The sequence below is a fragment of the Glandiceps talaboti genome, chromosome 9, assembly GCF_964340395.1.
Source record: "Glandiceps talaboti chromosome 9, keGlaTala1.1, whole genome shotgun sequence".
NCBI lineage: Eukaryota > Metazoa > Hemichordata > Enteropneusta > Spengelidae > Glandiceps > Glandiceps talaboti.
The window spans coordinates 12,784,319-12,800,392 of NC_135557.1; the positions used below are offsets into that span (position 1 = coordinate 12,784,319).

The 16,074-nt window shown below is 35.0% G+C and overlaps 1 protein-coding gene across 16 annotated transcripts in view; it reads left to right on the forward strand.

Moving 5' to 3' along the window:
- LOC144440474 (uncharacterized) overlaps positions 1-16,074 on the forward strand; it is a 79,308-nt gene that overhangs the window by 29,267 nt on the left and 33,967 nt on the right. For 6 of the 16 annotated variants that reach the window (XM_078129845.1, XM_078129848.1, XM_078129844.1 and 3 more), the window contains exons 3-9: positions 4,239-4,342; positions 5,645-5,792; positions 7,020-7,079; positions 7,481-7,546; positions 8,606-8,743; positions 15,052-15,096; positions 15,790-15,834. In XM_078129845.1, the coding sequence (XP_077985971.1) occupies positions 4,239-4,342; positions 5,645-5,792; positions 7,020-7,079; positions 7,481-7,546; positions 8,606-8,743; positions 15,052-15,096; positions 15,790-15,834 (606 nt within the window). The remainder of the gene's footprint in view (positions 1-4,238; positions 4,343-5,644; positions 5,793-7,019; positions 7,080-7,480; positions 7,547-8,605; positions 8,744-15,051; positions 15,097-15,789; positions 15,835-16,074) is intronic. The other 10 variants (XM_078129843.1, XM_078129847.1, XM_078129853.1 and 7 more) reach the window with 6 other exon arrangements.

Genomic DNA, 16,074 nt, shown 5'->3' on the forward strand with positions numbered 1-16,074 from the left:
ACATATAAAAAAGAAAAATGTAGAAATAAGATACAAATCAGACACTGAATATCAGTAATTTTTTTGGTTAAAATTCCTTCTGATCAGTAAAATATCTCTAAACTCAGGCCTGCAATTTTTTTAGGATGAAATAACCAGCAATGAAATATGAATGACTGATATGCTATTCAATATATGCATACTACCAGGTTAGGGACTATCGCACAATATTACAGAAGCACATTAAACAAACTTTGTCCGTTTAGGACGAAACCTCCTTCTCACTTCTTAAGTTCCATTAAATAAACTTTGATAAGTAGGAATCGACACATTTATATGATGTAAATCATTATGGAAATTGTATATTGGTTACAAACACTACAATCGATGCAATGTAAAAACATCATAATAAACACATTGAATTTGAAATACTACTGGAAACCCAGTACCATACATGTACATAGTATGTATATCATATTAGCCGTAAATTTTAATCAACGTATGAATGTCTCAGTAGTAAATACTAAACCTGTTATCTTTGAAGACTGTGTGAATTTTTTCAAAATTTGGATAAAAGTGTGAAAACAAAGTTGAACAATCCTATTGGCACCAGACCCCCTCCCCCTAAAGAAACGAAGTTCGCTTATCAGCTTGTATGACATTGTGCGATAGTCCCTTAGCCAACTAGGAGGAGTACATCAATGTATTCAGTACTTGAATATATATATATATATACATATATTGAATAATTGATATCTAGCAGGCTGAGTAGTAACAGTACATCTGTTGGTTCTTGCAAATGCAATACATGTATCATTTATTCCATTCGGATGACATTTGTATGCAACTCGATTCCTTAGTTAAAACATGAATGGAATACGTAATAGTCCAATCTCAATCCTTGATTAGGGAGAGTTTTAGTTGTGCATCTGTCTTTCCTGGCATCATCTCCTACAGCTGTTACTAATCAGTTTAAGTGTTCTCAGCAGGAATTAAACATCTTAACCTTTTCACTATCACATGTATGCATGTAAAAAAAATCGATGATTCAATTACTGTTTTGTAGAGATGTGATGTGATTTTTTATTTGGAATTTAAACCCAAATTTAGACAATTACAAACTACCCACAATACATTGTACATGGATAGCTAAACTTTAAAATGAGAGGTGGGAGATGCAGATCTGAAAATTGTTATCGTTATTTTTACAATAATATGTAGTTTCATCAGATGAATTACTATTACACTATGCTATTAACTGGAACAATTTGTTTAAAGTGGCCATATGGATGAGGATGATTTGATATTTATTTTGGATTTTTATATTATAAAAATGGCTTCCTATATTTACTTGAAAAATAAATGTGAAACAATACATACCAAGTCCTTGTCCATGTTTGTAATTCAATAAATTGCAAAAGATTACTAAATGTGTAAAATGTCTGTAATTGTATGTACAATAACATACTTTTCACACATTTTTTTTAGCTTTTTGAAATGTATTGAGTTACAAACACAGACTTGATCAACGCTGTTTCACATTATTTGGTTTTTCAAGTAGGAAGCAATGACAAAATTGTTTTATATAAATTAAAAAATCCAAAATACAATGTAAATACCCTTATCCATATGTCCACTGTAATTGCCAAGGACTAAGGAGATTGACAGGCACCAAAAAGAACGCAAACACATGCCTTAAAAGATAGTCTAAGAATGGATACATTTACTAATTTAGGTGGCAGGGAATGATGTAAATAATCTATTCATTATTTCATTCCATTGGGTTCTGACATTCCGAGGCAGAAAATAATTTTCACACCATGTATATGTATGTACACATGGTACCAGCACATTTAATTAATTGGCTTTTCATTTCTCTAACAGTTACAATACAAAGTACAATATTAATGTACAATGTACACAAGATCCGAGCACCTTTTCTCTACCATTTTTGTATACATACATGTACATGTTTATTGTTTACTTAGGCTAGAATTAATCCAGGTGAATGTGGAGTTTGAATTTGGATTCCCCATCATTGGGAATGATTGGGAATGATGGGGAAGTGACGAATTCAAAATCCCCATCTGCATGAATTCCAGGCTAGCATTTACATTACATCTATCATGACAGTATCAAGCAATTTGCTGTTTCCTTCTCTTATTATACAAATTTAATGTACATGTATATAGTCATGGTCTCAACTCATTTTCTCCACGTCAGTGTCTCCTTTCTCAAACTACATACTACAAATGCACATGGTTCTAGCACATTATTCTTACCACTATGTAAAGTTATACAATCAAGTATGTATGTAACCTGCACACACATACATGTACATACATGAACCCTTCTCTAATGCACATACAATGTAGTCCCAACACATTTTCTCTACCATTTTCACAAACCTGTACAAAAATCAATGTGTGTTTTCCTTTCTCTAACTCACTGACTGACACACCTCACATCTTTCCCTTACAGACCTTCTTCACCTCAAATACTAAACATGGGAAAGGGCCTCTCCAAGCTGTCGCGACGCTCCAAACGCGTGAGACTTTCGCAAACCATGGCTGATAGTGGTTTATTTTTGCTCCATCATACTTTTATGTTTTTGAGTCTTACACCATTTTGTTATTAAACTCATAACCATCCCAAATCAATCAAAACCTTAGACTTGTCCTGTTACAATTAATGTTTTTAATGGAAATGTCATATCCACATCGCTAGCATGTTATCATCATTTCATGATCATCAGTTTATAATATATTCAGCCATTTTTTTCACTTGAAATGCAGTGAATTTTCAATTGAAGCATGTCCAAACATGACTTTGAAGGTTATACCTGTCTTAGTATCTACCTATATGTACTAGTGTAATCAAAACTGTCTCAAACAATTACAAATTTGCTATTAGTCACTTGCTTTCATGCAGCTTTAAATGTATGTACCTAAAAAAACGACAACCCAAAAAACACTTTTAAAGTGGCCATATGGATGAGGATTGGTATTTATTTTGGATTTTTACTTTATAAAACAATTTTATCATAGTTTTCTACATAAAAAAACAATGTGAAACAACATGGACAAAATCTTCTTTGTAACTCAATACTTTGCAAGAAGCTGAAAAATGTGTAAAAAGTTTGTTATTGTACATACAATAACACAGATTTTACACGTTTATTAATCTTTTGCAATGTATTGAGTTATAAACAAGGACTTGACATATGTTGTTTCACATTGATTTTTCAAGTAGGATGCCATGATGATAAAATGGTCTTATATTTAGTGAAATCCAAAATAAATACCCAATCCTCATCCATATGTCCACTTTAAGCTCTTGCTCTTTGTTTTACTTTGTTCAAGAAATCTCAATCCCACTCTGTTAAAATCAAGAAAAGTAATTCTGGTCAGTGGTTATCTAGCAAAGTTTTTTTAAAGTAGAGATCAAAATGACAGTTTATAAAATCCAATATGGCCGACAAATCCTGTGTTTATGTAAAGTATAAAAGATTTTCAATTTTTCCTAAAAAACAAAATGGTGAACCTAAAATAACCATTAATTTAAAAAAAAGACCAGAAAAACAAGCTTTAAATTAAAATGTAACATATTTGGGTAGTTTTTAAGTACTTTTATATTTTGTGAAATTGGTCCACAAGACATACATGTACTCATATATTTTTTATGCTCCGAGTCCTATAGCTCAGTATGGGTGAAGTCATATCACTCAAATACCAAGTTAAAAATGTGTAGATGTCTAGAGTTCTCTTCTCAATTAATTTCATAAAATTTGTGGTCAAACAAGTGTAAATTTCCTACATGCTCGATCCCCTGTGGTTTCTCCTCCATTCTAACTTTTCTGTTATATTTTTTTTTCACTTTCTAATGACATACATCTATACTCGTATGTTTCATTTTTTAAAGCTGTATACTATAATTTTTTTCGTCTGCTTGCTTCATCCTGCTTTTAAGTGAGCATGATATTGTCTGTTTATAATATTCTAAATAGTAAAGAACTCTTTGTAGATATATAATATTTTACAATGACACAACTTCCATTTACTTAATAAGTTATCATCATCATCATCATCATCATCATCATCACCACCATCCCCATCACCACCCCCACCCCCACTGCAAACACCATCATAATACAACACATCTCCATGATTTCACCACTCATACTTAGTTTATTTAGATATATTTTCTTTATTTTTTAAGTCACCTTTTTTCTGTTTTTATTTTGTTTGCCATGTTTTCAGGAGAACATTGGTGATACCAGTGACCCAAAGCAACAAGAGGCAGCAACTAAAATACAGGCAGAAGTTAGAGGTCATCAAGCTAGGAAAGAAGTCGACCAGATGAAGTAAGGACATGTACATGATTGATGTATAATTTAATCTGCACACAGATACAAATTTGTATGTTTATGACACACAAGACAGCCCTACAAATGTATGTGGAACTCCAACTCTTTAATAGAAAAAATGCATTCAGACTTATTTCTGCTTTCAGTTAACTTGTACTGATTGTTGCTATCAACTAAGTTAAAGTAAAAGTGTAGTAAAACTTATTTCTGCTTTTAGTACACTTGTATTGATTGCCCCTGTCTACTTAAAAGTAAAAGTCTAACTAGCCTTATTTCTACATATACCATTAGAAGACTTGTATTGATTACTGCTATCAACTTAAAGTAAAAGTATAGTGAGACATTTCAGTCTTTAATACACTTATATTTATTACTGCTGTCAACTTAAAGTAAAAGTCTAGCCAGACTTACTGTATTTCTGCTTTTAGGATATACTTGTATTGATTGCTGCTATCAACTTAGATAAAATGGCCAGTCAGACTTATTTCTGCTTTCACAAGTTTCATTATACTTATTACTGCTATTATTATTATGCTATCAACTTACATGTACATGTGGTTTTGAGTGATAAATAGCATCTTTCTTTGTAACTTACTAGATGCTTTGAAATCTTGTGAAGAAGCCATACTGCACTTAACATGTGTTCAGCCATTTTGGAGATTTTATGCAAGGGTTTATGGGAAAACCTCTTGTGATTACATCATTTTCACTAGTCTTTTCCATAAAGCCTTGCAGGAAACCCTCAATATATCCAAATACATGTAAGTGCAATAGGGCTTCTCTACAACATTTCAAGTTGTTTAACTTACTGATCACCCAAAATCATATGTTAGCTAATAACAGTAAACAGAACAAGTGTAGTGTACTGAAGGCAGAAATAAGTGACTGGACTTTTTCTTGAAGTTGATGGCAATAAACATTACAGGTGTTCTAAAGACAGAAATAAGTCTGACTGGACTTTTCCTTTAAGGTGATAGCAGTAATCAATATAATTGTATCAAAGGCAGCAATAAGTCTGACTGGACTTTTCCTGTAAGGTGATAGCAGTAATCAATATAATTGTACCAAAGGCAGCAATAAGTCTGACTGGACTTTTCCTGTAAGGTGAAAGCAGTAATCAATATAATTGTACCAAAGGCAGCAATAAGTCTGACTGGGCTTTTCCTTTAAGTTGATGATGAATACAAGTATACTAAAAGGCAGTATAATTTACATGTACACAAGAGTTGATGTTGTCAACAAACTACAGTACATGTCAGATGTACTTTCAATAATTTCAAATATTTTTACATCTTATAGGAAAGAAGAAGAAACCAAACAGGAAGAGGAGGAGATTGATATTGATCTTAATGATCCAGAAGTTGAGAAAGCAGCAGTGAAAATACAGGCAGGTTTTAAGGGACTTCAAGCTAGGAAATCAGTCAAAGAAATGAAGTCCGAGCAATCTGTAAGTTTATATCAATCATGACATTGTATTAATAATCTGTATTATGTTTTGTGGTGTTGTTCATATAAGGCTTTATCCCAGGCATATAAGGAGAACATCAATTAACATACACCTAGCTCAAAAATCTCTCTCATTTGATAGCCTTGTAATAGGGAACTTGCAAACCCGCCATGTTGAATGTTGCATCATGGGAAATGTGATAATAAACACTAATCAAATAGTATTGTAAACATAATGTTATATTGTTTGTAACCACAAGTGATTAATTCATAGTTGCCATAACCATTGTGGGAGGTTTATTTTATCAGTAGCTCCTGATTAGGTATTACAATAACCATAGATAATCCCATAGTCCTTTGCGTCTGAGCATGCTCAGTTTGGATTGCAAGTTCCCTATTATCAGCCTGGTATGAAGATTGGGCTGGTATAGGCAATTGCTAATATTTGTAATATGGGCAAGGTTTTAGTGCCAGCCCAGTGTTACTATTGTACATTGTGTAGCAAAGGGATAGCCTGATAATATTCCAGTCAGGACTGTAAATGCGCAGACTCTTCCACTTTAAGGTTAAATAACCTTGGATCAACTTGGTACGAAGAGTGGGCTAGTACAGGCAGTTGCTGATATTGTAAACATACATGTACATGTAGGTACCGGGTATTATGATGAGGTGATAATGTTAGCATACATGACTGTACAAATGTAGCACTGGGCTAGTGGCTGCTAGCCTAATGCTAGCCCAGTAATAGCAAGTACAAAACTTTACATTTATGATTTGTGGTACGTTCCACCTTCTCATATTATGAAAGCAGTAGACTTAACAAGTTAGCATAACAGTCCAATATTTGATTACCTCAAATATCTTGCAACTCTATCTTGTTTTCTAGTTCAAACACTGTATTATACATATAAAGACAGACATTGGATTGATGGAACTTGTAATTTCTTAAGAGTGAATGACTCTTTATATGTTTTCCATCATGTAAATTAAAAGTTAGTACTGGTTCGTGCACTATTTAGTCATGAACTGAATCTCTGTGCACTGTCTGTCAGTATCACTGTATGTTTCCTTGTCCTCTTGTAAAATGTGATATGTACAATGTATATCATGTTTACGTATGTTGTGATTTTCATGTGGTCGTGTCTATCAGAGTGTTGTTTTTGTTTTATTGTTTGTTTTACTTTTGTTTGTGATTGTTTTGTTTGTGTTTGTTTGTTTGTTTGTGAAGGGTACAGGGGAGGAGGGTTTAGTAGAAGAGACAACAGAGGAAAAACCAACAGAAACAGAGGTAGGGTTATATTTAACGTGACCACCCCATAATCAAAATGGACACATTACATGTATAAATAAAAAGTTACTGGGTTGTACATGTACATACATGACGTGTACGTTGCACATGTATGTTACACTTTTATTAAGTCACTTTTCATGTTTGTCAAACTGTTTGTTTATGCTATGTTTGTTTATGTTTGTTTATGCTACATGTGATTTAGACATATTTATTTAATATTCAAATGAAATTATACATCTCCACAACATTGCATTTTTTGTTGCCTAATTATCACATTGTGTTGTAGTTTTCTTTATGATAGTTAAACAATTATTTCTGTTTTCATTATTATTATTATTTTTTTAATTTTGGGATTTTTTTTGTTATGTTTTACATTTTTGTTGGCCCATAATGTTAAGGCTTCAACACAAGAAGCAACCACAGAAGAAACAAAAGGGGAAGAGAAAGCAGCTGATGAACAACAGGTCAGTGACTCCAGATAGTGTAAATAGCACTCTCTTCACCATGTGGACAGGATCCATGTGTTTTATGAATTAACTGTCAAATTTGCGCTGTCTTTAAATGGGAATTTTTCTGGTAACTTTTGATATTTGCCTCTATCCATTAGATACATGTAGGTGCAAAGAAGTGGCCTTCTGTAGTGCTAAAGTCATAGTGATTTGTGTGTTTGTGTGTGTGTGTGTGTATTTGTGTGTACATGTGGGTGTGTTCGTGTGCGCGCAGATGTGGATATGTATATATTGTAATTAGCAATCTTAATTGAATTTCAGTACACCTGTAAATGTAGTCTGCCATTCTGATATGCCAGAACTTCGCTCTCTCGCTAGTTTTTAGCATAGAGATTGCAAGGTTTTAGTCTAAAAGTAGAAGCTTCATGTAGGATGGCACTACACTTTGGAGCTTGTAGGCTGGGTGTGCTTGCAAGTACTTTGGTTAGTTGTGGAGAATGTAGGTTGGGTGTGCTTGCAAGTACATTGGTTAGTGGTGAAGGTTGTCTATTGCCATAGTATTTCACCAAGATAGAGCTTTGATTGAAGGCAGATGGTGCTGGAATGTATAGTGCAGATCACTGGCTTTCTATTGATTCTTGCACTATAGTCTGAGTCTGCATTTTCTGACTTTGGAGAACTGCCAGTTTTGTGTTCATGTCTGCAATGGTTATTTCTGTCTAGGCAAAACATGATGAGGTGTTTTTAAATTTGCTTGTAAGCTAACATTATACTGGTTGACTTTGTGCTTTATAAATTAGTTGTGTTGGTAATTTTTTGCAATCTTAGTTGTCACAAAGTGACTGTGTGTTTTATAATAAGCATTGACTTCCTTACCAACCACTGGCAGGTGGAGCTATGTACATACATGTATAGGAGTTTCCACCATGATGTACATGTATACCGTACAAATGTCAAAAATGAGACTTGTTCTCACCAGTCATCGTGTGTCATTGTTGTAAACATGTCATATGCACATAGCAGTAACACTCTCAAGTTCCTGATTCTCTAACTGCATGTACTTTGCTAACAAAGGAGGACACTGCTGAACCTGTTACTGTGGAACAGGTAGAATTAGAGGAAGAGGGAGAAAAAGATGAGGGAGAAGGGGAGAAAGACGAGGGGGAGGAAAAAGAATCAAAAGAGGAGGAGGAACAGAAAGATGAACAAGAGGTGTGTGTTTTCATGTCATATGGACAGGGTGCAAAACTGAGCATTTTGTAAATAACCAAGAAAGAAGACAGTTATTACAATCCTCCACTGTGTAATTAAGTTTAAATGATATACTTCGGAGAGTAAAGTATGTACAGACTGTAGTGGTCATAACCCATTGCAAGTACACATGTACTGTGTGCTGAACTAACATAACAATAATTATTAATGTCACCAGTGAAGCTACATGTGTACGTTGTATGTCTATGAATGTCATTCTGTCTCTGTTCCTTTGTCTGTCTGTCTGTCTGTCTGTTTGTGTTTGCCTCTAATCCTCTGTCTATCTGATTGTGTCTGTCTGTCTGTCTGTCTGTCTGTCTATCTGATTGTCTGTCTGTCTCTTAAGTACTGTTAAGTATGTTGTATTGTTACATGTTTCTTTCATCTGTGTTTTGTATGCCTGTTGACTATCTGCTTTACAAATCATTCATTTCATTGCCTGTAATTGTATTACTAACAAAGGGAGTAGACCCAGGTGATGAACAAACTGAGCAAAAAGAGGAGGAGGAGGAGGGAGAAGGGGAGAAAGACAAGGGGGAGGACACAGAGGTCAAAGATGAGGAGGGAGAAGGAGAGAAAGAGGAGGGGGAGGTAGTAAAGGCCAAAGATGAGGAACAAATAGATGAACAACAGGTTTGTATTGTCTTGTCTTTCTGAGGGAATTGTGTCATCTCAGAATGAAACACAAATATCGCAACTATGGAGACATTGTTTATTGACAAATGTCTATCTGATAATTTTGTCATCACAGTGTAGTGTTTGTTACATTATCAAACTGGATTGAACTCAAAACTCATCATCTACAACCATCTGCTCATTAACGTTATTAACCATTAACTGTCAATTATTTCTATCATGATGTGTGTGTGACTGTCTGTGTGTGTGTTCTGTCTGTGTCTATGTCTGTCTGTCTGTGTCTATGAGTGTTCTGTCTGTGTCTATGTCTGTCTGTCTCTGTCTGTGTCTCTTTGTTCTGTATGTTTGTCTCTCTTTCTGTGTCTGTTCTGGCTGTCTGTCTAAACCATTTCTATGTTGCATGTCAGTATTAAACCCACCACTTCATTGCATGCCTAATGTACTAACACAGGAAGTTACTGATGAACAAGTTGATGAGGATAAAAAAGAGGAGGGTGATGAGGTTAAGAAAGAGGAGGGAGAAGGAGAGACAGAACAGGGAACAGAGGAAGTTAAAGATGAGGAGGGAACAGATCAACAGGAGGAGGTTTGTCATATCCTATCAGCGACTTAAATTGTCATTTTGAAATTATAAACAGGCATAATCCTTAATATTCTTCATTAATCTCATTATGCAAATTAGGTCATTATATATTCATTCCTGCATGACTTTCATAATTGTATCATGCCTGACATCTATGTACCATGTGTTCTGTCTGTCTGTCTGTCTGTCTGTTGACTGTCTGTCTGTCTGACTGACTCTGTCTCTCTGTTTGTCTGTCTGTCTGACTTTTCTGTCTGTCTGTCTGTCTGTCTGTCTGTCTGTCTGTCTGTCTGTCTGTATGTCCATCTGTCTGTCTGTCTGTCTGTAACATCTATACTCTGTTATGTCAACATCACATGTTAATTATCATGTTTGTAATGTTCACATAATGTCTGTCTGTCTTGCATATGTTATGTATATCATGTCATTTATGTCTGTCTGTCCTGCATATTAAATGTTATGTCTGTCACTTTTAACAAAACAAAGGACTTAACTGTCAGTGGGGTTGCTGTCCATGATGAACAAGTAAAGGAGCAAACTGAACAACAAAATGAGGTATAGCTATACAATGTATATGTCTAAAACACCATACGAGTACGGTAAATTCTAATGCTACAATGTAATCTGCACCTGTGACACATTTTACAGCATTCTTTATGAACATCAAAAGATAAGGAACTAATGAGATAGCAACATTCAATGCCTATTATAAATATAGAAAGAAACAAACTCAAAAGTTTATTTTGCCTGATTTGAAACATGGAACACATTTAATGAAACGTGTTACACGTGAACATTCCAACTGTATCAGCTTGTTATCGTCCAGTTTCGCAAGTACATGTACATTAACTTTAAAATATTTATAACTAATTCTGAATCAGTATTTCGAAGTGGATGTTTCAGTGTCTACATAACTGGTATACTCCCATCAGTGTTATTAATGTTTCCTGTCCTCTATGTACAAATTACAATACAGCTCAAGAATCCCTTTCCAATTGCTTGGCTGGTATTATTAGCTTGATGTTAACATTGAGTTAGCCTTCAGATGTTAATATATGGATGGTGCAGGCATTGACTTTTCCAGCTGCTAATACATGCTGGTGAGGTGCTAATCCCAGCGTAACATTAGCTCTGAGCTAGCATGGTGTTAACATAGGGATGGTGCAGGCATTGAACCCTTCCAGTTACATGTACTAACACTTGCTAAGTTCCTAGGGCGACGTTTGTTATGTTTATAATGCCAGCTAGATGTTAGTGTTAGCACTGAACAAGCCAGTTGTTAACATAGTGCTGGTGCAAATTGTAAGTCTGCCAGTTGGTAACGTACATGTATGCTGGTGAGGTGTTACTAGTGTCAGTCCGGTGTTAGTACTGAGCTAACAATGACATTAACAAAGGTATGGTGCAGGCATTGGTCCCATCCAGTTGCTAACACATGCTGGTGAGGTATATCAGCACTGGGTCAAGTGACTGAGCTAGCGTTGTTTTGACATACATGTATATTGCTGAGTGCAAGGATGAATCTTTCAAGCTGCTAAGAGTAACAGGGGTGGGAATGTTGGTGGATCTCCGATGTTAATTAGCACTGAGTGAGTCAGGTGTAGCATACATGTACAGTAGTTCTGGTGCAAGCTTGAATCCTGCCTGTTGCTAACATACAGTCATGTATACTGGTGCGATGTTATTGCCAGCCCAGTGTTAGTACACTGCTAGCCTGGTGTTAACTAGTGCAAACATTATAACCAGTTGCTAACATACATGTATATGTACATTGTATGCTGGTGAGAGACGCTAGTACCAACCCAGTATCAGTACTCTGCCAACCTGGTGTTAACTAGTGGAGGCATTAACCCTGCTAGTTGTTAACATACAGATATACTGGTGAGAGATGCTAGTGCCAGCCCAGTGTCAGTACTCTGCTAGCCTGGTGTTAACTAGTGCTAGCATTAACCCTAGTAGTTACTAACACTACAGTAATAGTATAACAATAACATGTACAATGTATATGTACATCATCGTGTTACATTGTAATACTTGTGAGAGATGTTAGTGCCAGCCCAGTGTTGTATAATGAGCTACTTCAATGTCAGACTAAAATCAGAAAGTGATTTTGGAGCTTTCAGCTGTATGCTTGATATATCGTGCACCTTATCTCATTACATCTATCTTATTTATCCTAATATCATCATCCTTCCATCTCATAACTCATCTCTTTTGTCAACTAACAAAGGTTACTAATGAGGCAGATGATGAAGGAGTGAACATTGATGGGGAAACACAGACAGATACAGATGAGGTGTGTAGTTTGTAGATGATGTGAACACAACACACAAAAAAACATTTATCCAAAACTGATTGACAAAATGAGATAATATAATATAAAAGAAACACATTTCTGAATCAGTAATAACTGTACAGCTTCATCAATAATAACAAATTCACACCTCTGAAAGAATAGTTGGAATTTGACAGATTTAAATGATTCAAACATTTTGATCACTTAAAATAATGGAATTTCTGGCAAACAGAATGAAATCAGAGTTTGAAATTATAGAGTGCAAGGAAGGAGGAAGAGCCCGACATTTGATACGTGTTTAGCCAGCAAACCTACAATTCATAGAAAGTCATTATTTATGCCATCACAGACAGATACTGTCATGTAGTGTTCTTGTTGTGTTCTGTCCTGTCTTGTCATGTGTATGTGATGTATTGTGACGTACTGTTCTGTACTTTACTAACATCAAGGTCAAAAATGAAGACCAACAGGACGACACGGAGCAGGTTTGTAACATGTACATGTATTTATAGTATACACAGTCCATCTATGATAGAATCACTACGATTTACACCATCTATCTTCAGTAAGTAACTCACACTGTGTGAATGCCACCTGAAACCATAGTATCATATTCTCTCATGTTCTCATATCCTTGCGTTTTATATGCAGTAGGTAAATTCACTCTATATTATTTTGATCTCTTAATGGTTTCACCTTTCTATATGTTGTCCATAAGATTACATCACTCATTGCTAAGGGGGTACTCACTTTGCCACACAATACACTCTCCCTTTTCCAGTAGCTGGGAAGTGAACCCCTCTTTGGGACACTTCACCCCTATTACCTTGTATAGATAATCCTTCCAAAGGATAACAAACAAGCAGAATACACCATAGATAGAATCAAAGGTGTGTTGTTAATTGCACAGAAATGCACTACATGTGTTGCTATATAAGTTAGGCCAGAAGGTATGTGTATCTGAATTGCTTTCTTGATGGAGTATGGTAATTGGTATTGGAAGGGTTTTTGTGTTCTCCTGTACATGTTGTAGCATGTACAGGAGTTTGTTGGGTTTCACAATATAGTGTAACAATACAGTTAAATTCTGTGTGCCATTATTCTGTTTACCAAAGGGCTAAATGAGTTCATGGTTTGGTCACTCGGAATGTTGTTCACAAGCTATTTTGGGGTTGTAAGTGACGACCAGAAAAGTTTTTAATGTGGTGTACAAATAGCAGACATGAAGTTCAATCTCGTTCTTGCTGTACTGTTTTAATGAAAACATGGCTAACCTGGTATCCATGCACTGTAAACATGGCTAACCTGGTAACCATGCACTGTAAACATGGCTAACCTGGTAACCATGCTCTGTAAACATGGCTAACCTGGTAACCATGCACTGTAAACATGGCTAACCTGGTAACCATGCACTGTAGACTATCCAGTAAATGTAATGCCTTGTCAAGAATACAGAGTTTATACTAACATTTTGTTTACAGTTTTATGCTTTGCCATATAATCAGTGGCCATGACCATATTTTAGCCCCTGCTTTGCCAAAGCTGGGGCACCTTTTTGTAATCTGTACATACAAGATGGCTGGAATTTCAGTAACCAGAATGTAGTGTATTGTAATAGTTCTTGATGGTGCTCTGATGTTGGCAGCAAAATTTTACTGATATCTGAGGAAATTTAAGTTTCTGAAGTTTGGCAAAGTTTAGTATTTGAGATCATGAAAATCATGTAATATTATAATTATGTATTGTCCTGCGTGTACATTTGTATGTAGTATTTTCAAGCAACTGACATGTGTGTGTGTGCGTGTGTGTGTAGGCATGCATGTTGCTTTTGATTGTATAAACTCAGACAAGTAAAATGTATTTAGAACATGTATACATGTACATTTGTATGTTTTCAGATATATTCAGGCCTTTGTCTTGCATATATACTTGAAAAAGAATTTTTATTCAAAATGTCGGATTACATTATTCGGACTGTCTCACAAGTTCCTTAATATGCATTTCTCTCTACATTTGTATGTTACTATGTGTGTGTGTGTCTGTATGGTGGTGTATTTGTGTTTATGTGTACAATGTATGTATGTGACATACATATTTAGTCACATATATGCATTTACATATTACATGGTTTAATATCTAACCATTAAAATGTGTATGTGTAGGAGAGTAGGTACATGTACATGTATGTCTGACTGGGTGTGTGGGTGTATGACATGTCCATGACTATGGATGCCTGTATATAAATGTTTAATATGTGTCTACTTATTGGAAAAATGACCAAAACCAAGATTCAACTCATAAATAACTTAGATGGATAGAAATCATATAACTGATAGATATGTGAAATCAGATATAGACAGATATGTGACAAATCATAAATACAAAAATGTAATATCATTTGGATTACAGAGGCAAATATCATCAGTGAATGGGAAAACATGATTTTGAAAGATATGAATAATTGTATTTGAGAAAAAAAAACTTCTACTGATACGATATCTCAGTCTTAATCTTGATAAGATGGAACTCATTAATAACATTTCTATTTTAAGCTGATAGCTATTTTATTCATATGCTTCCGAACACAGACAGGTTTTAACAATTGTAGTGAATAAGTCACTATAAATTTTATAATTTTACATAATTTTCGTACATTTTATTATTTTGTTTCATTTTATTTGATAATGCATGGTTTGATTAGGTGTCTTATAATTTTGCATTTGTTTGTTTGTTTTGCATTTATGTTTTGTAAAGACAACGGAGCAAGCTGCTGCAGGTGAAGAGCAGACAGAAACAAAGGTAAAAACTACTATAGTTATAGGAAACATCACTGACAGACTCTTCAATCATAATCCATCATTCTAATATTTGACAGGCTGGCTGAGAGTTAACATCAGAGTAACACTGGATTACTCAATCAGAAACCTGTACTGTAGTTCACTGCTCACTGATCTCTCACATACTACTATGGAAATCAAGCTATCGACAAACTGAGACAGATGCAAACTAAAGCTGTTGCTAATTGTATGTGGTAGGTTACACAAGTGGGTAATAATACATAGCGATGCTTTGGTTTATTTGTCGATATAATCACCCTATAATTAAGATAGTGTAAAACACTGAAGGAGTTTAACTGTGAGGAACTTGAGGAAAATTTGGTATCAAGGGTGCCAACCTTCTAAGAGTGTAATAGGGAACTTGCAATCCAGACTGAGCATGCTCAGATGCAAAGGACTATGGGATTATCTGTGGTAACTATGAATTGATCACATTTCCCATGATGCAACATTCAACATGGCGGGTTTGCAAGATCCCTATTAAGTCAACATCCATTGATCGCTTATATCACATAGTTTGCAACATTAGTTTTATTTTGTATCTGTCTTGGTTCATACAAAACGATCGTCTGTTTGTTTGTTTGTTTGTGTACATTATTTGTGTGTTCATAGCATGTTTATGTTGTCCCTTGTCTGTGTTTGTTTGTTTGTGAAGGAAACAGAGGAAAAGGCTGATGAGGAACAAACTACAGAATCACAGGTATTGTTATCACAGACAGTAATAAAACTCACAAATTATATTAACCCGTAGGTTTTTTTTCAGCCCGAGAAAAGTTCACATTTACATGTACACGTGCCACTCACTTTCTTATTTGCACTTCTTGTAAAATGCACCTGTAACTATTAATTTACATATTGTCTTGTCACATCCAGGTGTGCAAATGATAAAATTTCATGTTATATCGTGTCTTGTCTCTCTCTAAGTTGTTTATCAGTTGTC